General features: G+C 50.9%; 1 protein-coding gene across 3 annotated transcripts in view; it reads right to left on the minus strand.

The window, feature by feature from the left end:
• ABCG1 (ATP binding cassette subfamily G member 1) overlaps positions 1 to 9,978 on the minus strand; it is a 63,997-nt gene extending 54,019 nt beyond the window's left edge. For all 3 annotated transcript variants that reach the window (XR_011377405.1, XM_030835478.2, XM_030835477.2), the window contains exons 1-2: positions 9,821 to 9,978; positions 3,045 to 3,288 (exon numbers count right to left, since the gene is read on the minus strand). Coding sequence is in view for 2 of the 3 variants with exons in the window: in XM_030835478.2 (XP_030691338.1) it covers positions 3,045 to 3,288; positions 9,821 to 9,862 (286 nt within the window). In the remaining variant the exon portion in view is untranslated. The remainder of the gene's footprint in view (positions 1 to 3,044; positions 3,289 to 9,820) is intronic.
• Between the last annotated feature and the right edge of the window lie 15,299 nt (positions 9,979 to 25,277).

Genomic DNA, 25,277 nt, shown 5'->3' on the forward strand with positions numbered 1-25,277 from the left:
AGAAGCCTGAACTAGGAATCCGATGGCTGGGTGGCGGACCTTGCTGGCTCCGACCTTGAGCGAATCACTCCAGCCCTCAGGCTCCTTTGTCCTTCACTGCACACTTCACTGTGGGCATTACAATGAGCTCAGCACATAAAGTTGAATTTTTAAAAAAACAAAAGACTATTGACTTGATACAGACAGAAAAACAGAATATGGTCAGAGAAGTAAGAGCATAAGCTCCTGCCCCAAAGTTTGGTCACACTTGGCATCACGCTGGGCATCACACAGAGGCGACGTGAAACCTAAAACTACCACCAAGAGAAAAGGGGAACGCTTGCCAGCTCGGCAGCGTCTGTGGGCACCAAGCCTGGAGAAGGAGCACAGCTTCCCTATGGCCGTGGGGACCCTGGCACCCTGAGGCCCTGCGCCAGGCGCTGCCCGGTGCCCAAGCGTCGGAAACCACCACCCAGCCCCCGGCCTAGCTCCCAGCTCAGGCTCGGGCAAGCCCTTCACTCGTGGCTTCCTTTCTATTCAGTGAGAATGTGGACGAGTATCCCACACCCTGGAGTTATGCGGGAGTGATAAACAATCTAAATTCTGAACTGCGAGGGTACCAAGAACAAAAGAAACGATGGGGCTGCACGGGAGAAGGGGCACAGAGAGGGAAGTGGACACAGGCACTGGGGTGGAGAAAGAGGCCAGGAGGAAGCCAGACAGAGAAGTCAGGCCTCGTTGGCTGAGAAACCAAACACCTGGACACGCCAGGCTGACGGTGCCGACTTCCTCTCCAGCCCTAGCCATCTCTGACTCACAGGCAGGTCCCGGGGGCCCACTTTCTACTCCTCCCCGCTTGAGCCCACACAGGTTACTGCAGGGCAGTAACCCGCCCATCTGGGCGGGGCTTCCTAGGAGGCCACCGGCCATGGACGGTAGCGGCTCCTCCCTCATTAATTAAGAGGCCATCACTGTTGACAATCAGTGTGACCAGTTCTAATACGTAGAGAACAGAGGGTGGGCAAGCCGCACACCTGACCAGGTAATGATATTCTTCACCTGCCAGCCCCAAGTGAACACCTGCAGGGTTGGATTTCAAACCAAGATTCTGCCATGGTTTTCAAACATGTGCATTTCTGCATCTCAAGCCTTCACCTGCGAGGATACCCACCCAAGCGTTTTCAGCATCATGACCACGTTTCTAAGGCCACACGTAACACGTGGACAGAAACCTGCCCACGTGGCCCACAGGTCTGCCGCAGTTTGTCTATAGAGACACAGCAGGTCAAAACCTCACGACACCCTCCTGGTCGCCCAGTGCATTGTTTCGGTAAAATCTTTGTTCAAGTGGAGAAGGAAAAGGCTGGAATCTTATGTCGAAATTTCAAGAGACTCAACCAAACGGGCCCGACCCTGAGCCTCTCACAGAATTTCTTTGTGAACAGAACAGGCTGGCACACTCTGAAGATGTTGAGTCTCAGATAACAATGCGACGGTATCAGCCGCTGGGGAGGTTTGGGATCTGTTCCCATTGGTGCAAACAGACACAAAATCATCCCACAACCAGCTCGGCTCAAAGGTCCCAGGCACCAGTCAATCAAGGTTCTAAAACCATGGCTCTAAGGAATTCCAGGGTGCCCACGCCAACCGTCTCAACTGCTTCACGTCAAGAGAGTAGGAAGCAAAATGAAGGCAATAAGGGGCAGAAGGATGCAAAGTAAACAAGTGAGTCTTGGTGGGTCTCCTTCAAAAACGAAGAAGGATTGAATCTCGATTTAAGTTGAGAGCTCTAAACAACCCCACATTCCAGGATATTCCGGGGGTACCTGAGCCACTTTGTTGCAAATTCCTCATAGATTTTCAAGTTGTTTTCAATGATTCATTAGAAACTGAGGACCACTGTTTCTGGGTGATGTGTAGCACGTCCTCTCCCAGTCACCCCCCCTCCCCGCCAAAGATGGATACATGGAGGGTGCACGGGGCAGCGGGGGACACGGAGTGAGTTCCACGGGAAGAAGTCGGTCGGGCTCGAGAAAGAAATACCAACCGAGGGAGGCATTAACTCCACACACTTTGAAAACCTAGAGCTGGCAAGGGAGCGAGCATCCACGTTGCTAAGAAAACTCAGAACACCGTCAGTCATCAATTCCCATTAACATGCAACAGGCTGGCGGCAAACTCCTGTGGGCGTGGCTCTCCCGAGACCTCCGAGTCCCACCTGCTCCGCCCTCTCTTCTGTTTTTATGGATAGCCCACCAACGACCCCCATGAGACAGTCCTTTCAAGATCTGTAAACATACACGTCTGGTTTCCAGAGAGGTTACTGTAGGTCACTTGTTACTTTTCAACACGTCAAGCTTGGGAGGAACACCTGGCTTCCACTTTGCTCTGAAACATTAAAAAAAAAACAGTCCTATCTCGAAAGACTAACATTAACGGCATCCGGTAAAGAGGACCCTCCGAGTGCAGACAGGAAACTGGCACACATGGACCGTGGTCAAACTGTGTGATCAGATCAGAGCTTAAGAACCAGCGTGTGACTCACAGACGTAGAAAACTTATGGTTACCAAAGGGGAAAGGAGGGGCGGATAAATTAGGAGTTTGGGATGAACAGATACACACGACTATATATAAAATGGATAAACAACAAGGACCTACTGTATAGCACAGGGAACTATATTCAATATCTTGTAATAACCTATAATGGAAAAGAATCTGGAAAAGTGCATATATATATATATATACGTATATATATATATACGTATATATATATATATGTATCACTGAATCACTTTGCTGTACACCTGAAACTAACACAACGTTGTAAATCAACTATACTTCAGTCAAAAAAAAAACCAACAAACGCTGTGAATCTTGAGTCATCTAATCTGATCTGTTCATATCGTAAGTGAGGAAAAATCAGGCATAAAGCAATTACATGCATTGGCCACAGCAGAGCCAGAGTCTGGAAAGAGAATCAGCCTCCCAGCTTCCAGACCCAGATCCTCCCAAACAACCTGTTCCTTCCTCCGAGGTGCCGCGCCTCTGGATGCCCCCGCCCTACCTTTCCTCCTCCACCAGGGACCTTCTGGGACCGAGTAGGAAAGGTCCTTGAATTCGATGTTCACAGCCGCCCTCCGCGGCAGGGAGGAGAGGCGCTGGGCCTCTGTGAGACTGTTATCCTCTTTCTTCAAAAGTCCGTTCAGCAGCTCCATCTCTATCACCTCCCTGCTGCTGGAGACCACCTCGTCCACAGAGACGCACACTGACTTGGGCTCTGTCATTGCTGCAGAGTGACTGCTGCCATTCTAGAAAGATGGGGAGGAAAAGCACCAAGAGGAGGTATAAGTTACACCACGGGAAGGACCACAGGGACTCACCATCAGGCTCAGGGCCATCGATCAGTCAGAGTCATCGATCAGTGCTTCTCACCCTCCATGGTGCCCTCAGCGTCACAGGAAGGATGCTCACCTACAGGAATTCCTCCTCCCCGGCCCTCACTTACTCTTCTACTAAAAACATGCTAAAGATAAACTATGATCTACCGTCTTATCTAGGAATCCTAACATCTAATCACAAAACTGATAAATACATCACCTGTCTCAAAGAATGAGACACCAGCCACCCTAAAAATTATCTGCCTGCAGTCCACTCACTAAAAAATCCCATAAAAATGCATGAGGCTGCTAAGAAACGCACAACTGAAAAAGCTTTACAATGAGCTCTTTTAGTCCCTTCCTGGCGTAACCTCATAAACGTTTCTCGAGAGCAGCGATACCACTTGGACCGACGGGGTTGGTAGGAGATGGCCTTTGTGTTTCCCTTGTACATCTTCCCAATCCCTTACAGCTCTCCTCTCTCACTGTACCTTCATAATGGCACTGAAGTGTTCGAAAGGTTGATTTGTTTTTCTCTGGGATACAGACAAGGAAACTGAGGCACAGGCTATGTTAAGGAACTTGCTCTGAGCTCTACGATCAAGTGAGGGGCAGAAGTGATCCCAGTGTGAGTCATCTTGAAAAACGGTTGCCTCTTCCACTGCATCACCTGGATACCTAATACACAGCTACACTGGCATTTCAAGATTCCATCGGGAGTCCTTCGAACTGTTACAGATAAGCCAAGAACCAAAGGTCTTTAAGCAAAGAAAGGAATATTCTTGCTAATGGCTTGGCAACGGCTGGACAAGTCAATATGCTTTAGGCACCTCCAAAACACAGAAGAACCCTGGGGTGGATGAACCATGCGCTGTGCTTTTTCTAGCTGCCTCTTGAATCAAGACAGAACATTCCACAGTGCCCAAAGCGTGGCCTCTGGCGACACTCCTCCGTACTGTTGCAGGCAGTCAGCCTGATCTCGAGAGCCCGTGGACAGCCACCTTTGATAATTCAGGCCCTTCTGATGGCCGTAGGACTGGGGAGACGCCGCCATACAGCTGTTTGTTCTAAATAACATCATACTGTTATTTTTCCACAGCTTGTGAGGTATTTCTTTAAAGTTGATGGCTTTTTGATCGTTATTGTTCCTAACAAAAGGCTAAAACAAAACCAGAGAGTGCGTCATCCATAAACACCCTTATAAACTCCAGCAACTCTAGTGACCGAAACAAGCCCTCCCCCGCCTTAGAGTGGCCTCTTGAGGGTACGTGACCGCATCCTTGAAGAGGATTTCCATTATTATTATTCCACATGATTTCCATCGTGGAAATCTTGGACGATTTGGAGGTTCTGAATCTTTAAAACACAAATAGGGGGATGGGGAGATGTGGGCACAGGGGCTTCCGGTTCTTGTGCTGTTTGAAAATGTTGCTTTGCTGTTTAAGAAAAAGACACACAACACACACACCTCCCAGGCATCTCCTACCTCTGGAAAGCTTAACCGTATCAAAACTTAGCTCACTGACTATAACATTCTGTGGCTAAAAATTAAAGTGCGGAGTAAAACTCTGACAAAATTAATCTTGGTTTGCCGCTGGCGCCGAGCATGAGAAATGCTTCAAACACAAGCAGGAGTACGTTCGTGCATCCTCCGCATAATTGGGGAGGTTTGTCTTAGCCTGACAACGGGCCTCCTCAGAGCCTGGGCTGAGCACGAGCCTCTCCCGCTCCCGGGAGGGCGCTGCAGGGCGTGGCCTCTGCATCCGGGCTTGTCAGGTGCCTTCTGCGTCGGCGCCCCTTGCAGAATCAACGGGAGGCCCTGCCCCAGCTCAGCAGGCTCTTGGCTTCGTGCACCTGCAGCTCTAGCACCCAGAGCAGCACCAAATGCCATCCCTGGGCCCACCTGTCTTGCTCTTGGGGAACACGAGCTGCTGTCCCAGGGTTATAACCCCGTTTGACTCCACAGGGGCCCTGGAAACACCAAATCCTGGCTTTGCTGGGGGGTGGGGGGTGGGTAGTGGGCAGAACAATGGGTGAGACAGCTCCAGGCCTGGTCCCAAAAGTCCATCCTCACCTCCACCTGGAAAGGTGAGACGTCTACTTCCAGACCCGCGTCCTGCCGGGGCACTGGCCCTAACGCTGGGAGAGCCAATTGCTCTGTCTTCAGTTGGGGGCGGGAGCTTCCAGAAGCCCCTCCCCAGGGCGTGGCCCCCTCCACCTCCAGCCACCTTGGACCATCCACACCCTCCCCCAGCACCCACCACTTGCGTCAACCCCTGAGGAAGCCCAGGGACAGGTCGGGTCTTCTCTTTTTAATGAAACCTACACGAATACAGGGACGAACGGCCATGACTCCACCCACCTGCCAGCTGGAGCAGATGCCAGACCTGGATTATGATGAGGGTCTGACTTGCCTGTCTAGATTCCAAGCCTATCTGTCCTCTCACTCACTCACTCACTCACAGCCCAGATAAAGCCCTGGGCATCAGCAGTCAGCCAGACAGACGTAGCCTGTGGCCTCAGCTCGCTCAGGTCCAAGACTGGGCCGCAAACGATTTCAATGCCAAGGGGCAAGAGCTAGAACAAGATGATGCAGGGACCCACGAGGGTCACGCAATGCAGTGGGGGCCCTGGGTGGGGATACACGGTGTTTCTGAGGAAATAAACTGTGAGGTGAGCTTAGCGAGGTGGGGTGGGGAAGGGGTGCTCGTTCACGACCGACATTCCCTGCGAGGGAACAGCACGTGCAAAGGCTCGGCAGCAAGACAGAGGAACAGCTGGAGATCTGTAATTCAGGGTCTGGAGCTCTGATCTGGGGAAGGCGGGAGGGGCTTTTGGAACAAGGTGGGACTAGCGAGGCCCACGGGGTCCGCACGGTGGAGGGCTTGCAAAGCTTGTTAAGGGATGTGCACTTTATCCCGAGGTCTCTGCGGGCCGCGGAGGCATCTCAAGGCGGAAGTAGCAGACCAGCGAGCCGGTGAGAACGTCTCCTGCAGCTGCCTGCAGTGGGGAGGGTGCGTGGCCTTCACCAGCGGGGGGCAGTGGGGAGGGAGACAAGTGGACGGGCCAGTGGGACAAAGCTGGGGGAGTAAACTGATTTGGGAGCGAGAGAGGCCCGTACTTACTATTTACAGTTTTGCATTAATACCTCCCGCGGAGTAGGTAAGCAATTATGAACAGTAGCGGCTATTCGTGCAGCAATGCACAATTACTGCGCTCATTAAACTCCAGACTGCACAGGTTACTCCTCCTCTGTCTCCACAGCTCTCCGGGGGCCGGGGCCGGGTGGGGTATGACCCTCTGCCGCTCCATTTCACGAGGAGACCACCTCACCTGCCTGAGACCCCACCGTTAAGGAGTAGTCAAACTGGGGTCCAGCTCTCTGCAGCTTCCCTGCCTGCACAGGTCCTCCCAAACAGTCCCCAGCAGCGCCGGAACGTTGCTTGGCTTTCTGTAGGCAAAGCTGTAGTGGACCCTGGGTCACCCCAGCCCCCGCCCCTTGCAGGGAAATCCACAAGAGAATGGGGGGCCACACAACCCTACCCCCAAAGCAACCGACACCAAAGCGGTGCATGCCATCACCCACTTTTCCGCCATGGGTGTCCAATTAATAAAATTCTATCTGAAATCCTATCTGATGGGTGGCAGTGGCTCTCACTCCAAAATAGACCAGCTCTCTGGAAACACATCCTCAGATGAGAGCCGCCGGTGATGTAGGTTACAGCTAGCTTGTCCTCAGCCTCCTGAGTTCATTAAAGATGAAATACATCCTCCCTCCCCATTCTTTCCCTTTCTTTGTTCGCTTCCCTATCTCGCTGAAGCATTGTCTTTGACCTCCTCTTCCACACACAATTTGTGCTGCATAATAAATGGTAAGTACTAGTGAGTCCATTCACAGGTGTGGAATGCAGAGGAGACCCTGTTTGGACTGTTCCTGCCCGCTGTTGTTAGGAATATTTTCTTGGGCACTGATTTCAGTTTGAATGCTAATATATTGAGATACTTGTTTAGCTGGGGAGGGTCTCTAATGGTCAGAGAGCCCCTGAGCCATTGTGAGGCTGCTTCACTCTCTTTACCCAGGGAAGTCCAGTTGGAGATAGAAACTTGCCCCACAGCATCTTGGGGAAGGGAGGAAAGCCAAGAGGAACTCACAGGCTCCAGGCGTGCACTCTCACTGCTGCCAGCTATGGTGCCCACCTAGACCAGCAGACCCTGCAGTTGAAGGGCAGATCCCTCCCTGGGACCCTGGGCACATTAGAGGAGAACGTACTGGTCCAGAATCCTCAAGACCACCGCCTAAGGGAAAAGAACCCAAATGTCACGCCCTTAACTAAGCAAAGGGTAGGTGTCACTGGCCTGGCCACTCAGAATGCCAACCTCATTGTCTCCAAAATCTGGCTTCCAACAGCCCCAAATACCAGTCCCCATTGGGAGCCCTTGCCTGCCCCGCCCAGCCCAGCTCAGGGACTCTGAAACACCATGTGGGTGCTTCTTCCATCCTCCAAGGCACCTTCTCCAGACTCACACCTGGCAGCCAGCCCCGGGCTGGACCGCAGAGCAAAGTTTAGGATGCTGGGTACCTCCCCAGGGCTCTGTTTATGACTTGGGTAGAATTTTTAAAATTAAAAACAAAAAAGCACAAGGTTTTCAGGGAGAATGGTTTTCACACAGAACAACATTCTCTGAAAAAATGAGCTCAGCCATTAGCACCTCCACACGAACGAAACACCTGAGTTCTGGGGCTGTCTCCAACCATAACGTAACATCCAAAATATCTTGACATAAAAACACCTGTACCTTAAAACATTCTGATTCATTATTGTCCCACGTGTATGAGCTACTTCTGCAGTCTTGAAAGGGCTTCAAGAGTTAGTTACCCAGTGTCTCCACGACCTGAAACTTTCTTTACCCACAACTAACAATACTAACCTCCTTCATTTTCCATTACCACCATCATTTAGGAATCCCAAAGAAATGAACACGGGTAAAATGAAGAATGGCCAAGTGTTACCCAAACATGCAACCAGATAAAAGCAAATGTCATGAGGAGGGGACTGCCTCTTTCAGTTTTTGATCCCTCTTATATGTAAGAAGCTAAGTCATAGAGGCAGAACATGCCCAGAGATGGGACCCGGCCTGTGGGTCCCCCTGCCCCTGGCTCTTTCCTGCTCTACCAACCTCCTTAATGTGTCCGAGGCCCCACTGTATCGGTTTACACAAAATCATTATATAATGAGCTGCCGAGGCTCGGTATGTTCTACAGTAACCTGTTTGGAATCATAGGATGCAGTTGTCAGAGCAGAGCATGCGCAGAAACCCGGCTACTTCTTCTTCTTTTTTTTTTTTTTTCTTGAGCTCAAGGCAAGAGGTAACTGTCGGTCAAATCCTGCTGAGCCCTGCTGACTTCAAATACGAGATGCTAAAAATGAAATAAAGGCGAGGGGTGGAGGTGAAAACCGATGTGCACGGTGGGGTTACAGCTCAAGGGAAGTGACTAGCAGGATAGTAAATACATAGACAAAGGATAGAAGGGGGATGGATAGGGAGGGCGAGAGGGCTTGGAATACGGAATGCTTTCTACTTGTACTTTAGATGACCTGAAATCGGTCCAGAGGTACCTAACTGCACTGTTGGAGTGCTAGGCATAGAAATGAAGGGCCCTAGGATGGGTGAGACGATGGTTAGTTTGTTTTTTTTTCCTAATGTGACTTTATGGAGATATGTTAAAGGGGCAAGAGGAGACTCTTGACCACTCAGAGGAATAGCACTTACTGTAATAGTGTCTAGCAAAGAATGCGCCTGCAGCCGGTGGTACCCCTACGGAGCTGGCACCCTTGGGAAAAGTGAGATGCGTGCCTCTGTCCCCACCCTATTCTCTCTACAGGGTGCAGAAATGTGGCCAGAGGTACCCAGGCTCGGCCCTCATCTGCCTCCCCATGACTCCACCGCCCCCTCCTGAGCAGGTCCGGGAGAGGCTGTCCCCGAGGGCGAAGGGGCAGCACGGGCCCCGGCTCTCCACCGCCTCTCTCTTTTGTTCCCCCAGACAGTGCCGGTGCTCCGGAGAGTAGCGCGAGAGGCGCCCGCTCCCCAGGCTCTGGCCGCACGCGCCGGCAGAGGGATGGGGCCCCCTTTCCCTCTGGCCCGGGCTGCCGCCCCGCCCCAGTACACTCCGGGTCCCCAGGCCCCTCACTCGGAGGCAGACGAGGTCAAGGCCATCAGTACACTTGTGGGGCTGCTGGCCTCCTTCCTCCCTGCCTCTCCTGGCCCCTCCGCCTTCCCCGCATCCTCGGCTGCAAGGGGCATCCCGAGGAGCCAGGTAGCTAGGGCGGGGGGCGATGGGAGGCGGGCGCCTCTCCCGGGGCTCGGGGGACAGGTGTCAGGGTGCGGGTGCGGGTCTTTGTGCGTTTCTTATTCTCCTAGAGAACAGAACCAAGCCCCGGGGCCAAAGGATGCGCTCACTCACCATGGCGGTGCCGACCGAGAAAGCGGCCGTCAGACAGGCCATGCCCCGGGGGCGGCGGCGGTGGGGACGAGGCTGCGGGCAGCGGGGACGGGCGGCGGGCAAGAGGCGCGCTCGCCTTAGGCTCGGCGGCTGCGCCGGGCGCGGACTGTGGCTCTGGCTCCGGCTCCGGCCGCAGCTGTGGCCCCGGCCCCGCCCACGACCCGCCCGCGCCGGCCCCGCCCGCGACCCGCGATTGGCCGGCGCGCAGGGGCGGGGCGGAGCCGGCAGGTGCGCGTGCTCTTGTTTTGCTCCTGTGCGGCGCGGCTGCCCCAGATCTAGGCAGTCCGGTTCCTCGCGCTGCCCGCGCCCCTGGCCTGGCTGGTGCCGAGGGTCCGCCCCGGCCCCGGAGGCGCCGAGTTCGGAAACTCGCGGGGCCTGGGCCAGCGACCCCGGGCCCCCTGCGGTCAGTCAGCGGGGGTCCCCCTCCAGAACTGCCACCTCAAAGCCTGCAGTGCCGGGCCAAGGAGGGCCAGGGGAGGCGTCTGGGGGGGGGGGGAGGGTGGAGGGGCACTTTTTTCCTTGTTGGGCATCACTCTGCCACGTAGGAGCGTGAGAACTAAAGGAGAGATGGCCGCTCCAACGACCCCTCCCCCGCCACTGCAGCTCCATATCTGGGGTGGTACCCCCATACTGAGGCAGCACACTCACTCATTAATGCAGCATTGCTGTGTGCCAGACGCAGAGCCAAGTGCTGGGTAACAAAGGGGTGACTAGGTGAAGATGCCCAGGCCTCTGTCCTCCCCTGGCTCCCACCCCCCGATCCCAACAAATAAAGAAAAGACCCGGTGTTCCCAGTACGTGGCCCAGCACCTGGCCCAGAGCTGTGTTCAGGTAACTTCATAAGGAGTAACACTTCAGGCATCCTGTCTTTTGGCCCCAGATGGGAGCATCAGATGGCCTGGCCTCTGCTAAAGCCCTTATTATATATAAGTGGGACCATTTCCCGGTAACCATGGTGATAAGACATTCCTTACTCCCAGTCTCAGAGGCTAATGCTTTTATTCAGTGGTTTGCATGTGGGGACCACAGGTCGGAATGCATCTCTTCTCCCATCCAGCACACCTGGATCGCCCCTTCCCACTACCCCTCAGATGAGCTAAGCCCCTGTCCTTCTCCTCACCTAGAAAGAGAGCATGGCTTTTCGTGCCAGGCAGGAGGGCTTCACACCACAGCCTGATGACCATAGGCAGATTCTCCCCTCAGATCAAAGGAGGGCAAGGCAGTAAATTGTATGATTTCAAGGGGAGAGGGCCCTGCTTTTGTCTGCATAGTTCACTTGAAGAGTCCACACATTACCTCTATTCTATTGTTAGGAAATCTGACTGCTGCATTTCCAGGTGCCACCCTCTACATGCCGGGCCCCCGGGGCTGTGTGGTGCCTTAAACGTGCTGAACAGGGAGGCCAACAAGCTCTGAATGTTCTGGAAAGAGGATTCAAATCTACAAACCTCCCTGGGAGAGTTTAGGCCAAAAGGCAGAGACAGAGGTGCCTCATCTCTGGGATCCAGGATTGGTGGACGGCACTGAAGCCCACCACTTGCTCCAGGGGCAGATGGGACATAAAGCAGGGGAGAAAGACACAGAACGCGGCCGGGGAGAGATTCTCTATGAGAACCTGGCTGGTCGCTGCCCAGCTGTGTGGCTGGGACAAGTGACAGCGTGGTCCTGTTGCACTGGCATCTATTCTCTGCCCAATATCCATTCTCCATGCTGCTAGGAATGTGTTCAGAATTTCCTTCTGGAACTCCCCTTGCCCCCAGTTCTACACCATGTGATCCGGTCAGTGGTTGGTCAGGAACCAGAAGTGTAAGGCGATGCTCGCCGGGCTCCTGGGAATGGCCAGGGGGACAATACGTAGAGCCTAGGATGAAGCCAGAGAGGGCAGACAGCGATAAAGTGGGTCCTTATTGCCGTGGCTTGAGCTGCTGGCTTTGCACTTACAGGCATGGAAAGAGTCCCACTTATACACATCTATACGTTGGGGTAATGATCATCTCAGCCGCATGGGAAATAGTGCCTGTCAAGTGCTGTCCACTGTGCACGGCACATAGCTAGCACTCCAGTTCTAATCCTTACTAATGTCATCCCCCTTGCGCCAAATCTGAGAATAAGCAAATGGTAAAGTAGGTCGGATCTGTGACATTGCTATTGGGACTTTTGGTTGTAAGTGACCAAAACTCTTCTCCAAATGGCTAACGGGAAGGCTCAGGGTGCACTTGTTTCAGGCCTGCCAGGACCAAGCACCCATTCTGGGTTTTCAGCCCTTGATCTCTAGCTCTCTCCATGGCTCTGCCTTCTATCTACTGGCTTTCTGCTCCGCGAGGCTGTCACCACGGCCCTCCTGGCAGCTCCAAGCCTGCATCCCATCAGTGTTACCAAACCAAATTCGGGTCCACTCGCCTGCCACACAGCAAAGCCAATCTACTGACACTGGGTTGTGGTGAAGGAAAGTACAGCATTAATTGCAGGGCATCAAGTGAGGGAAGGGGAGACAAGCCTCAGAGCCACTCCCACCTGGTCTTTGGGTTGGGGGATGCGTTTAAGGGGAAGAACAAAGAAGCTGGGGTGAATCTTTTTCTTGTGACATTTCTGAATCATGGTTTCAGGAGTCAGGGTGTCCCAGGTGGTCCCCGGCTAAGGGGTCTGTGAGCTCACCTTGCCCTGGAGAAATGACCCGAGTTTGTACGTTAATGATGAATCTATAATAGCAATTTTAGTACGTTAACGATGGACAACAGCAACCTTAAGCATCCGACTCTGGTAATTAGTGTTGTTAGCACAGGCTTGAGGCCAGAGGGGACAGAAACGGGATGAAGTTTGGGATAGAGATGAATCCTAAACTTGGTAAAGGAACTTGGTTTTAGGGGACTGGGTTTCATCAGCTGGCAACCAGCCACGATGCCCAGTGAGGAGGAACCAAACTCTGACTGGCCTGGCTTGAATCCCAGGGAACCAAACAGGCCAAAGGGAATGCCGGCCCTAATGGGAACATGCAGAAAGATTGGGACATGCGTGCTTCCTCAAGGCCATTTTCGGGAACTCGGAGCCCAGTGTGCGTGCCGGGGAGGCAAACATAAGAGGAGCTTATCACAGGACTGTCCAGTCCACACCCCAACCCCAACAGGAATTTCCACAGGACATCACAGGCAGGTGGACCAGGCTGGGCTTGAGAATGTCCAGTGGGAAAACACTTTCTGCCTCAAAGGGCAGCCTGTACCAGTTGAGGTAGCTGTCATTGCAGGGAACGGTCCCTGTGCCTAATGGGACTCCCTGTCGCCCCGCGGGCTCTGTGTTCCACCGTGTCAGTGAGCCCCGCCCCCACACAACAGGACTTGAGCTCTTCAATCATGGCGCCATATTTCTCTCCAGGCCTTGGCTTCCCTGGACAAATCGTGCCTGGTCCCTCCGACATTGTTCTGGAGAAGATGCCCCTTCTTCCTGCTCACCTTTCTCAGTGTCCCCTCTGAAACTTGGGGTCCACAACCGAACACCTACTCCAGGTAACTCCTCTGCTCTCTAATGAGCATTTGCTCCCTCAAATTGTTGGTAAGGACCCGCTACCAAGCTGCAGAGCCAACTGCCCGATGTCCTGGGAGCGAGCAGGTCAGTGGACTCAACCAGCAGCCGACTCAATTCACTTTCCTTGTAATTGTGTAGTTTCAGTTGCCTGGTTTGCACTTTATCCCCCAAATCCCATAGATTGGGGGGCCAGACATACAGCCCCCGAGGCTGGGGAATGGAGAGGACACCCTGAGGACTTCGTCTCTGGTGCAAGGATTCCTCTCTTGGTGCCTGGGGAGGGGGGGCGGGTACAGGTAAATCAGATATCCAGGTGGCCTTGCGGCAGGCCTGTGGATTGACCCAGGTGTACTTCTGCAGGGAGTTGGCCACAGGGGGTGAGCATCTTGGATGGCCCCAGCGCTGGAGGTCCAGAACAAAAGGTCTCTGATCCCTCCAGAGGAACCTTTGGGCACATCCCCTGGCTTCCCAGCCTCCCCGCTCTCAGCTGGCTAGGAAGAAATCTAATGAACACAGTCTTCTTCACATCTGGGTGATCTGCCTTTCGATAATTTGACCTTGAGCGCCGAATTAACCCAAGTGATCCACCTAAGTGGACTCTGCTCGGCCGACTTTCTCCTGTTTGACTGCAGAACTCCACCAACCTGAGCTCTGTTTTCTTTCCAAGACCTACGATTTCAGCCATGCCCTTCAGCAGACAGAAATATCTGCGTCACTGGGACCCGGCCTCAACGCTGGGAACCCAGTGTGGACAAAGGGGAAACCTGGCCTCGGGTGTGGACCAAGGGGAAACCAGGCCTCGGGTGTGGTCAGTGACGGAGAGAGATTGGAAAGCTGACATTCTTGTCTAAGCTGGGTATGTTTTCAACTTGTTCCATGAGCTCAACATATTTTGTAAATAGTTAGAGGAACTCTCACCGTGTAGATTAAGGGAGATCCTGCCAGAGGCAAACTGGTACCACAGGGGCCTCGGTCTATCGCAGTCCAGCCCTTTCGGAGTCAGCCTTTCAGGTGTCCCACCCTAGAGACCTGATATCTGCAGTTGCATCCCGCCAAACTGCCTCATCCCCAATGCTATGCCCCCTTGTAATCTGGGCATCACATGTCACATAATTAATTTACTATTGGTTGTGCTTACACACTCCTTGAGAATGGAAGCTCCACGCCGGAAGGAATGTCCATCCACTGATGGATCTCCAGCCCCAGGAACGGTGCCTCGTAAGGGATTTTGTCCCGACTCATCAGCTATTTGGTCGATACCTCCTACCCCCATCCCTCTGGGTCCCCCAGCCCGGCTGTTGCCAGTGTGCATGAAGGCCCCAGTGTGGAAAGCGCCTGCCCTGCAGTGTTCCACCAGGGGAACACCTCTGGCACCCCACCATTTCCCAGAGGAAAATAAAAGCCCACAGAAGCCTGATCCCCCTGCCCCGTCCCCAGCTCCTCTCACCACGTCGACCCCTGTGCTGCGGCAATATGAGGGTTTATGGGATTTCTTTCCCCAAAGCCTCACCAAACTTGATTCTGGAGGCGTGGTGTAGGGGAGTGTTTGCTTAGTTGCTTGCTTTCTACAACCCAAAGCTCTGACTCTGAAAGTAAATGTTTTCAGTCAAATGAAAGCAAAATCTTGTGCCGCCACAGCCAGTAATAAAGAGGGGCTAGTCCCTTCCCCAGGCTGGCGGTGGTGGGAGACACGGTGGGGACTCCTGGGAGGCGGGGGTGGGGGTGGGGAGGAACCCTGCCCTATTATATCCCCAGGCTCACGACAACACAACAGGTACCGGAGGCAGCGTCGCTGGGGGACACTTGCCCTTGTCTGGGCTGGAGACCTGCATTCGGGTCATGGCCCCTGCCTTCTCGGCTTCTCTGATACTTCCACTTGTGTTAGCAGAGAATTAGTGGCCATCAGGCCCTTTCTAGCTCTGTTCACAAAGAAGCCATTGCCTCCACTTTTAAAGAGGAAGAGAGAGAGAGAATGAGAAAGACAGAGAGAGGAGGTGGGAGGGAGGGAGGGAGGGAGGGACACAGGAAAGAAGGAAGAGGAGTGAGGGAGAGGAAAAAAGACCCTTAAGTGGTAAGAATAGGTGCCTTAGCCCTTGACGGGGAAATGGTAAAAAGGGGAGCAGATGAGCAGACAGACACAGAGACAGTCCATCAGGGAGGGTGACAGCCTGAGGTAAAGTCACACACTAAATGGGGACTCTGTAAATTGGTGTATTTTAAAGCAACTTTATTTCCCTCTCTGTGGTTTGCTTGATCCCTAGTTTGCTGGCCCTCCTGACTCCTCCAGCTTCTGTCTCCACCCAGTTGCTTCCATCACGTGTGGGCGCCAGCCCAGCTCCAGAGAGGGGCCCCTCCCTCCCCAGCCTGCCCAGAGGTGGGAGCAGAGGAGGGGCCATCTGCTGAGAGTGCAGCACAGATTGGAAGGAGAGAGAGGGAAGGTTGAGATGAAGGAGGGAGAGGACAAGGCAAGTAAGTATTTCATAAGCTAGGTTAGCAAGAGGCAAGTTCACCATTGCAAACAGATTATTTCTGCCTTCTTCTGTTAACCTGGAACACAGAGTGGTGGGAAAGGTGCAGGAGACAAATGAAGAGGGAATAGCAACTGGCAATGAGATGACCTTCAAAGCTGAAGGTTAGGAGAGAAGTCTCAGAGGCGGACACTGGAAAATTACCAGAGGCCTCCTTCCCCCACAAAAGGTCCCAGCTGGGACATAGCTGGAACTCCCAGGCCACTGGGCACCCACTTGTCCTCTGGGAAGCTGCCCTCCCAGGCTCCATGTGCTCAATCCTACAAAGCAACCCCTACCCAGATCCATTCGATGATGCCATCTAATGGTTTGAAAAATGCTTTAACATGCATTACCTTCTGTGGTGCTCAAAACACCCCTGCGGAGCCGGAGGGCAGATGCCATCACCGAAACACGTGTGGATTTGATTCCCAAGCCACAGATTCAGGACAGGCCATGCCCCTGGGACGCAAAGAGACTCTCCACGCCTCCAGAGACCACAGCTCAAGTCCAGTGTGCTCAGCACCCTGGCCACGGGCAGAAGCCCTCTTGCCTCCACAAGACAACTGAGCTCTCCTGGCGTCTGCCCACCCACCTCTCCCCTGTCCAGGCCTGGAAAATGCTTCCTCTACCTCCTGCCTCTCCCCTCCAGAGCCCCAGCTCCATCCCATCCCCTCCGCTCCAGGAAGACCTGGTGGTCACTTTGCTGAGCCCTGGCTTTTGAAAGCAAAAGTCTGGTTAGGGAAATTATCCTCTGCATGCTTGGAAACTTCTGGACAGAGCAAGTCCCCAGGGTGAGAGAGAATCAATTTTTAAAAAAAAAAAAGTCTTGGCTACTTTTTAAGAAAAGGTAAGGGAAAGTAGCTTGAGCAGGGAAATCAGTGTCAGAGATTATTTCAGCAAATTATTTCCTGCCACAGAAAATAAGGAGATGGAGCATGAGGACTGAAACCTGCCCAAGGCCATGATGCCCAGGCAAGGACCCAGCTCTCCTGACTCCTGCTGAGCCCCTTTTCCACTTTTTTACAGCGGCCAAATGTTTGTTGAGAATAACCCAAACCTACTTCAAATAGGGAGACGGCTACAAGAAGTCCAAGTTCAATCTTTTAAAGGTCACAGGCAAGCTAGTAGGGAGATGGAGTAGACATGCTTTTCTCTCTTCTTCCCCCCAACACAACTAAAAACTCTGGACATTATGCCAAACAAACACAAGGAGACTCTGAAAGGTGGAGAGGAGAAGGCAGGGTGGTCAGGACCCTGGGACCTAAGGAAGCACACTGGTGAGATGCTGGGTTTTCTTTTTGCCACACTGACAGTCTTCAGACATTCTGCTGAAGAAAGCAATAACCTGGAAGTGCCAATGGACACGAACAACAAAAGCCCCCACAAAAGACTGTCCTCTCTCACCACGGGAATGGAAAAGGAGCAGCCTATCACTATAGAAAATTTGTAGACAATTACTGCTCTATTCCAGCCAAATACCAGGCAATAAACTCCCCGCACCACCCACAACAGCAAAGATGAAGGGGGAGTCTAGATGTCCACCCTCCTCAAGCTGTAATGAGGCACAAAAACCTGCCCCATCCCCAGTTAAAATGGTGTCGGAGCAGGCCACACAGGGAGTCTGGACCACACCCTTACTGGCAGGAATGAGGAGCCCCTCCCCTTCTTACGGGGGTGGTGGCTGAGGAGACCCAGCAGAATCAGTACTCTCACCACCATCCAGTGGTAACAAGAACACAATACTAGCCCCCAAGCCATGACGCCAATGGATAGCATGTGGGGAGCAGTAATGAGGTTCACCTCTCCCAGCCAGGGAGGTGTGGGTGGTGACCAGGTGGAGAGCCAGGACTCCAGGCCTTCCCAGCAGTAACAAGGAGTCCCTCCCTTGGATGTCAAAAAAGCCTGAACAAACAGAAGGCTAAAACAGAAGGCTTAAATAAGATCTAGCATCTTGTAACATAATCCCCAAAATATCTAGGTTTCCATCAAAAATCATTCATCATCTAAAACCCAAGGGAATCACAATTTATATAGCAGAGATTTATAATTGGAGCATGACTCTTTGAACCTTTGCTCATTTTAATTCTAAAATTAACTGCTATATCAATATCAAAAAAACAAACAACCCAATCCAAAAATGAGCCGAAGACCTAAATAGACATTTCTCCAAAGAAGATATACAGATTGCCAACAAACACATGAAAGGATGTTCAACATCCCTAATCATTAGAGAAATGCAAATCAAAACTACAATGAGGTATCACCTCACACCAGTCAGAATGGCAATCCTCAAAAAATCTACAAACAATAAATGCTGGAGAGGGTGTGGAGAAAAGGGAACTCTCTTGCACTGTTGGTGGGAATGTAAATTGATACAGCCACTATGGAGAACAGTATGGAGGTTCCTTAAAAAACTAAAAATAGAACTACCATATGACCCAGAAATCCCACTACTGGACATATACCCTGAGAAAACCATAATTCAAAAAGAGTCATGTACCACAATGTTCACTGCAGCTCTACTTACAATAGCCAGGACGCGGAAGCAACCTAAGTGTCCATCTACAGATGAATGGAGAAAGAAGACGTGGCACGTGTGTACAATGGAATGTTACTCAGCCATAAAAAGAAATGAAATTGACTTATTTGTAGTGAGGTGGATGGACCTAGAGTCTGTCATACAGAGTGAAGTAAGTCAGAAAGAAAAATAAATACCGTATGCTAACACATATATATGGAATCTAAAAAAAAAAATAAAATGGTTCTGAAGAACTTAGGGGCAGGACAGGAATAAAGACAGATGTAGAAAATGGACTTGAGGACACGGGGAGGGGGAAGGGTAAGCTGGGACGAAGTGAGAGAGTGGCATGGGCATACATACACTACCAAATGTAAAATAGATAGCTAGTGGGAAGCAGCCGCATAGCACAGGGAGATCAGCTCGGTGCTTTGTGTCCACCTAGAGGAGTGGGATAGGGAGGGTGGGAGGGAGACACAAGAGGGAGGGGATATGGGGATATATGTATATGTATAGCTGATTCACTTTGTTATAAAGCAGAAACTAACACGCCATTGTAAAGCAATTATACTCCAATAAAGATGTTAAAAAAAAAAAGTAAACCGAGTATTTTGTAGTAGAAGGTCTAGAATAACTTATATAGTATCATATCATGATAGTTCTAGCCAATGATTATCGCTGCAAAGTGGAGAAAAAGTGAGCTGGGGAAGTATCTGACACCTATGAGCTTGAAAAGAGCTTAGCCGTCACCTGGTAACAAGGACTACCAGCCTTGGAGGCCGTACTAGGTGCCTAGCACCGTGTGTTGAAATTTAGAGCCATTAATTCACTTAATCCTCATCACAACTTCATGAGCCAGACACTATTATTATTCACAATGGGAAAATAAGGCACAGAGAGCTTAAGTAACTTGCCTGGGGTCACACAGCAAAAAAGTACCAATCTCAGATCCAAAATAGTCAGGTCTGGTTCCAGAAATAGCAAATTTTTTTTTTCCTATAAGAAGGATTTTTTTCTTTTCCTTTTTTAAGTAAAGCACACAAATTTCAATGTAAACCTTGGTGAATTTTACATATCTATTCACTTGTATTCACATATCTATACACCTGTATACTCACCAACCACGAAATAGAACATTTCCAACTTATGAAAATGTTTCTTGTGTCCTTTCCCAATCAGTTCCTGTCTTTGGAGGTAAACAGTATTCTGGCTTCGATCACCATAGATTAGTTTTGTTTATTCTTGATCTTCGTATAACTGGAATATAGTACGTACTACTAGGTGTACTCCTTCTTTCACTCAACATTATGTTTTTGAAACTCACCTATGTTGTACGTACACATAGTTCATTCCTTTATGCCACAGTTTACTTTTCCATATTCCTATTGATGGATACTTGTGTTGTTTCCAGTTTGGGCCTATTATAAATAAAGCTGCTATCAACATTTTTGTAAATGTATCTTGGTGGACATAAATATTCATTTCTCTGGAGAATATACGTAGCAGTGAAATTGATAGGTTAGGGGACAAGAACACGGTTAACTTGGGTAGATATTACCAGTTTTCCAAATTTATACCAATTTCTATTCCCACCAGCAATGTGACGCCCCAGCTGGTCTACATCTTTGCCATCACTTCGCATTTTCAGTTTTTTTTTTTTTTATGTGGCTATTCTCATGGGTGTTTTTTTCCTCTCTGTGATTCATTTTGTATATTTTCTCTTGATCTGTCTTCAAACATACTAATCTTGTGTCCAGCTGTATTCAGTCTGCTGTCAAAGCCATCTGAAATACCTTCATCTCAGACATTTATTTGCACTTCCCAAAAGTCCATTTGATGATTTTTGTAGATTCTAATTCTCCAATGAAACGCTCGCTCTTTGCGTCCATACTTGTCTATGTTTTACTCTATTTTTTAACATATTTGTCAGAGTTACTTTGAAGTCCTTGACTGCTAACCCTCTTCTCTGGTCATTCTCTGAAGTTTGGCCTCTAAACATACCAGCCGTTTCCACAGACAAGAAATGAAACACGTCTCCTGACTTCTAGGCTCTGGCTGTTGCGTTCGTCACCTTTCACCTACCAGTTTGGATGTCTGGGTTGGTTTGCCTTAGAGAGTCTATGACCGCAACCCCAGGAACCAGGCCAGGAGGTGCACGTTGCAGTAACAACACCCACTCAATAACCCAAATTGTGTTGAGTCAGCAGACATCAGGAGGCATTTTTTCCTCCCTAAAACTGTTGAGGAAGCTGTCTTGGGCAACACAGGGTCTAGAGATTAAAACCATTTTCACCATTTTCCTTGAACTGGCCCATCCCCACTGGGGATTGTCGACGCACCGAGTTACAACCCACTAATTGAGTAAAATGTTCTTTATTTTCCAGAAAGTCCTAAAATTGACGCTCATGGCAATTTAGTTAAAAGAGCATGCTGTGCACGTTACAAATCCTGTTCTCTTAAAAACAAAGTTACCTCCTGGTTCCCGTCACTGGTTCGCTGGGGTTTGGTCTGCTTCTGTTGATGGAGGACTTTGAGGGATTCTGTAAAGGTTTGTGATTAGAGACAAGCACCCACGTGGGCACTGAGATTTGTGGGATAAATATCTCACGTGGAAAACTTGAGGGTGTTTCGGTGTTTATGTCTCAGTTGCTGCACAGTTTAGAGTTTGACACAATGCAGATACTTTATTATTTCAGTTGTACCAAGTTTTCAACTCTTAACCACACAAGAGATTAGGAGCGCTCTTTGGGCTGTCAGCCAGCAGTGCTTGGGAGGGAGTAAAGGGGGAAACCACGCCAGGCAAGGATTCAAACCTGGAACCGAGGCCGTGAGCGCTGTGCTGAGGGCCCCGTGGACCTGGGGACTGCCTGAGGTTTGCTCTGTGATATCCACCGTCCCTGGGGCCTTTCTGGCCCCATCTTACTCAGTCAACCTCATCCCCACCACGCTGGCCCCCTCCTGGCCAGGCACCAGCATCCCATCATCCTCACGCTGCCCTTCACGTCTCCAGCCTGAACATCCTTCATCTGTCCCTCACCCGATATGGGCTCCAGATGTGCTTGGGTTCCGAGGCCTCTTGTAAGATGCTGCGCCCACATCGTGCTCCCTGCGAATAGAGTGCCGTCGTGAATTCTGCCCTGGAGGTGAGCTTGCGGACTCCCTTCCCTGTTGTGTCATTGGTACGTGAACCTCCAGCCTCCCCACTACTCATACCCAGGATGACCAGGCCTCCTGTCCCTTGCCCTGGTGACCACTCACAATGTAGTGAGTCGTGCCCAAAACAGGCTGCCCAGAAGAATCTCCTGGAGGAGGGGCTGTTAAAAAACACTAATGCCTCCAGGTCACCCCAGACTCATGAATCAGGACCTCTGTCTGGGATTCAGGAAAGGGAAATCTGATGGCCACACCTCAGAGCCCGTCCTGAGCCATGGGAGCAGCCCAGGTAGACGGAGGGCTGGAGGCCCCCTGACACCCCATCTTTCTCACAGCCCTTCGCCAGTTCCCCACGCACACCCCTGGTAGCTTTGCACCCCTGCTGGAGGTGGCTGTCCTCCTTCCCTAACCTGGTCTGTTGGCCTAAGTCTGTCCAGCTGCCTGTCCCACGTAGCCATGTGGTCTGAGGTCACTCACTCCAGGGCAGGATTGTGGTGTACGGGCTCAGGCCCATGAGGACATGAGGATGAGGGTGGTTTTTTTCCTGATGAACCACAGGACAAGAAATGAGAAGTAAAGCATGCGCCCCAGGCAACTGCCTTATTTGCAATTCCCAAAAAAATGTCCGGAGTATGTTCTCTATGTGCCAAAGGTTAAATGGCTTAGAACTCCTGGCACCGGAAGAAGAAGACAAAGAAAGTTGGGGGCAGGGCCTTTTACTCCCAGCCTGGAAGGAGGAATCCTAAGATGCTCCCAGGGGTGAGCTGCAGGTTCTTATACCCACCTCTATCCATGGAATCACTCTGAATGTGGAAACCGGAAAACCACATAAGAATATCTCACACAGTTGGGATTGAAAAATAGATAGACGATAGATAGCTAGATACATACAAACGTACATACATACATACACACATGCATGCACAGTTGATATAAATCGCAAGCATGTTGGTCAAACCTCAAATCCACTCACCAGGACAGCCTGGGTCCTGCCCACTTGGCCCAGACAATGCCAGTGGCCATGGGGAAGGCTGTCTGTGACCCTGGAGCCAAGAGGAAAGACAAAAGCAAAGCTAGCAAGTACCTCCCCCGGGCCAGAGGACTTTAAGCGCAGGAATGTCCCGGTGGCTGGGGTCTGCACAGGTGCTCTTCACCTAATGTGCTGCAAAGCCCCACGCGGTCACCATCAAATGTGGGTGGGGTTTGCCACAGTCAGGTCTCTGGGCGATGTCAATGGGGTCTGGGTATGGAAAACTGGGCCGGGTGGAGCAGGGTGTGCAAGGTGACCTAGAGCATGGGACAACGTGTGGACTGGGCCACAGAAGCATCATGCAATGTCTGCAACCCATGAGAACCAGCCTTGACCACTGAATAGATGAGAAAATTCTATCAGGCAGTAAGCTGCCTTCTTCCAACAGAGCTGAAAGGGCAGCCGAGGGGTAACAGTGTGATTCAATGTCAGCCTCCCTGTGCCCCGGGCGTGCTCTTTACGTCACCCTGGACCCAGAATGAAAATGCGCCCTCGTTATCAGGACATCAACTTCCAAAGGCTTTTTGCCTTTTGGAATCATAGAATTCTCCACTTAAGGGTTTTGAATCATAGACTCTCTTTACAAAGTCCTGCTGCAGCCCTGGAGAAAGGATTTCTAAGCCCAGCTCCCTCCTTCAGGTCCTCAGCGCTGAGCTCCAGTCCACGGGGGACACGCTGCATCCGGAGTGTTGGCAGCCCCAGGCAGGGCGTGCCAGGGCTTCCTCCGGCTTATTGTTGAGCATTGCAAATGCATTTTCCCATAGACGAAGGGGTTAGGTTCCCAGGCCCGTCCATAAAAGCCCGTTTTTGTTTCATTTGTATTACTGCAATTCTTCACGGTACTGAAATGTGGAACTCTCAGTATAGAGAGCTCTATGACACTGCGTTCGTCAGAAAATGTCCCCAATTCAGCCTCGGCCTCCAGGAGGTGTGGTTCAGTGATGCAGGTCCTGGGGCACCCACCTAGTCCAGGTGGGCGTCAGTGCATGGGCACTGTGGCCAGCATTACCCAGAAGGTGGTCTAAGGCTATGACGTCAACCCCAGGGCCAGGGAGGAGAACTGGAGAAGGAAAAGATGGGAAGAGCTGAGCCCCAGACTGAGGCAACCTTTCCTCCATTAAGGATATCAGCTGGTCCAGTAATTTCTGCAGGGGGAGCCTTACATGTCCTGCTAAATTTTCTGATACCCCGCACAAGCAAGCGCAGATGAAGTGAACCCAGTCAGACCTCCCCGTCAGGACAAAGGGTTTAACCTGGAGAAGGGCAGTTAGGGCTCACCCCACAGGCTGAGTTGGATCAATCAGTAAAGTTATCATTACCTTAATCCGTGTCATACCATGTCCAGGCTCAGCAAGCCTGGTGCCCTGATCGATTAGTGATGTCTGCCAAGGCAAGGGGCAGGGACAGTCTGCCACGAGGGCTACCCCCACCCTGGGAAAGTCAGTACCTGCCATATTTCTAGAATTCCCCCTGGAAAGATTTGCTCTTACATACAAGCGGACACTTAGATCTTTTTCAGAAGTCCATAATAAAAGCATTACTTGTCAAAGATTATACAATTGGGCACAGAAATCTAAAAATGTTCTACACCAAATGATGCCTATGCAATGTAAAGAAAGTGGTCACGTTCTGGGGGAAAGGTGTTGCTTTGGGGTACACAAAGTTAAGTGTAACCTGGATAAATGATATCAGTACTGTTGAAAATTGTATGTTTCTTTCTTCAGTATCCAGAAAAACTTAGTTATGTAGTGCATTTGTGGCCACTGTGCATCGTACCTGAATTTTTACTGTAACTTTATTTTACATACTCTATGCTCCTTCAAATGTGTATATTAGTATATTGGGGAAGTAAAATACTATGTTATTGATTGCTCTGCAACATAATGTAAATGATGCTTTGTCTCTAAAATGCTAAAATTCTATTACTGTGGCTTTAAAATGTTTTTCACCTGCAATCACCCCTCATACGGTCGGTTTCCTTGTAGGCTCAGGACCTTCTCTCGATGTAGTGCTTACACTATGTAAGTGATTACAGGCCTCAAGGGGAGCGTGGCATCAATCCTGGGATAGCAGAGGCTCCTTGGGAGAGTTCAATGTTCATGATACTCCACTGAGAGAGTTTGCTCCAGCACAGCCCAGGGACTGTTGACCTATGGGCAATCATTTGGTCCATGACCAGGCCCTCCAGCAGAGTAGCGCATGCTGGGCCCAGAGCTTCCGGTGGGAAGCGCTGGCTAGTTCCCTGACCCTTGCAGAGGTCAGCTCTCCACTGAAATCCACTGCAAATCTTTCATGCTTTTTAAATTAAAAAGATACCTTTTTAGTAATGTAAGTGAGTGCAACCCATATGAAGCAATCACATTCAGGACATCTTTCTGAATGAATGAATGAAAGATAGACAGATAGATGATAGATATAGATATGGATGGATGATTAAGGCAGAGATGATAGATACAGATAGACAGATACTTAGTTGCACAGAGGTAAATATGATAGTTGGAAGGTAAGACACATTTTTAAGTGAGTAAACACACAGCTCAGTCCCTTTTGCCAATCCTTACTTGACTTCTGCTCTGAGGTCTGAATTCTGGGCTGAAGACAAAGCTCTTCCTGGTCACAGATTTGTTCTGCCTATTCTGCAGCCAACTGATGAAGGACTGGCTGCCCTGCTCCTTCTTGCTGCCTGGT

This window comes from Globicephala melas, chromosome 4 (genome assembly GCF_963455315.2).
Source record: "Globicephala melas chromosome 4, mGloMel1.2, whole genome shotgun sequence".
In the NCBI taxonomy this organism is placed as follows: Eukaryota; Metazoa; Chordata; class Mammalia; order Artiodactyla; family Delphinidae; genus Globicephala; species Globicephala melas.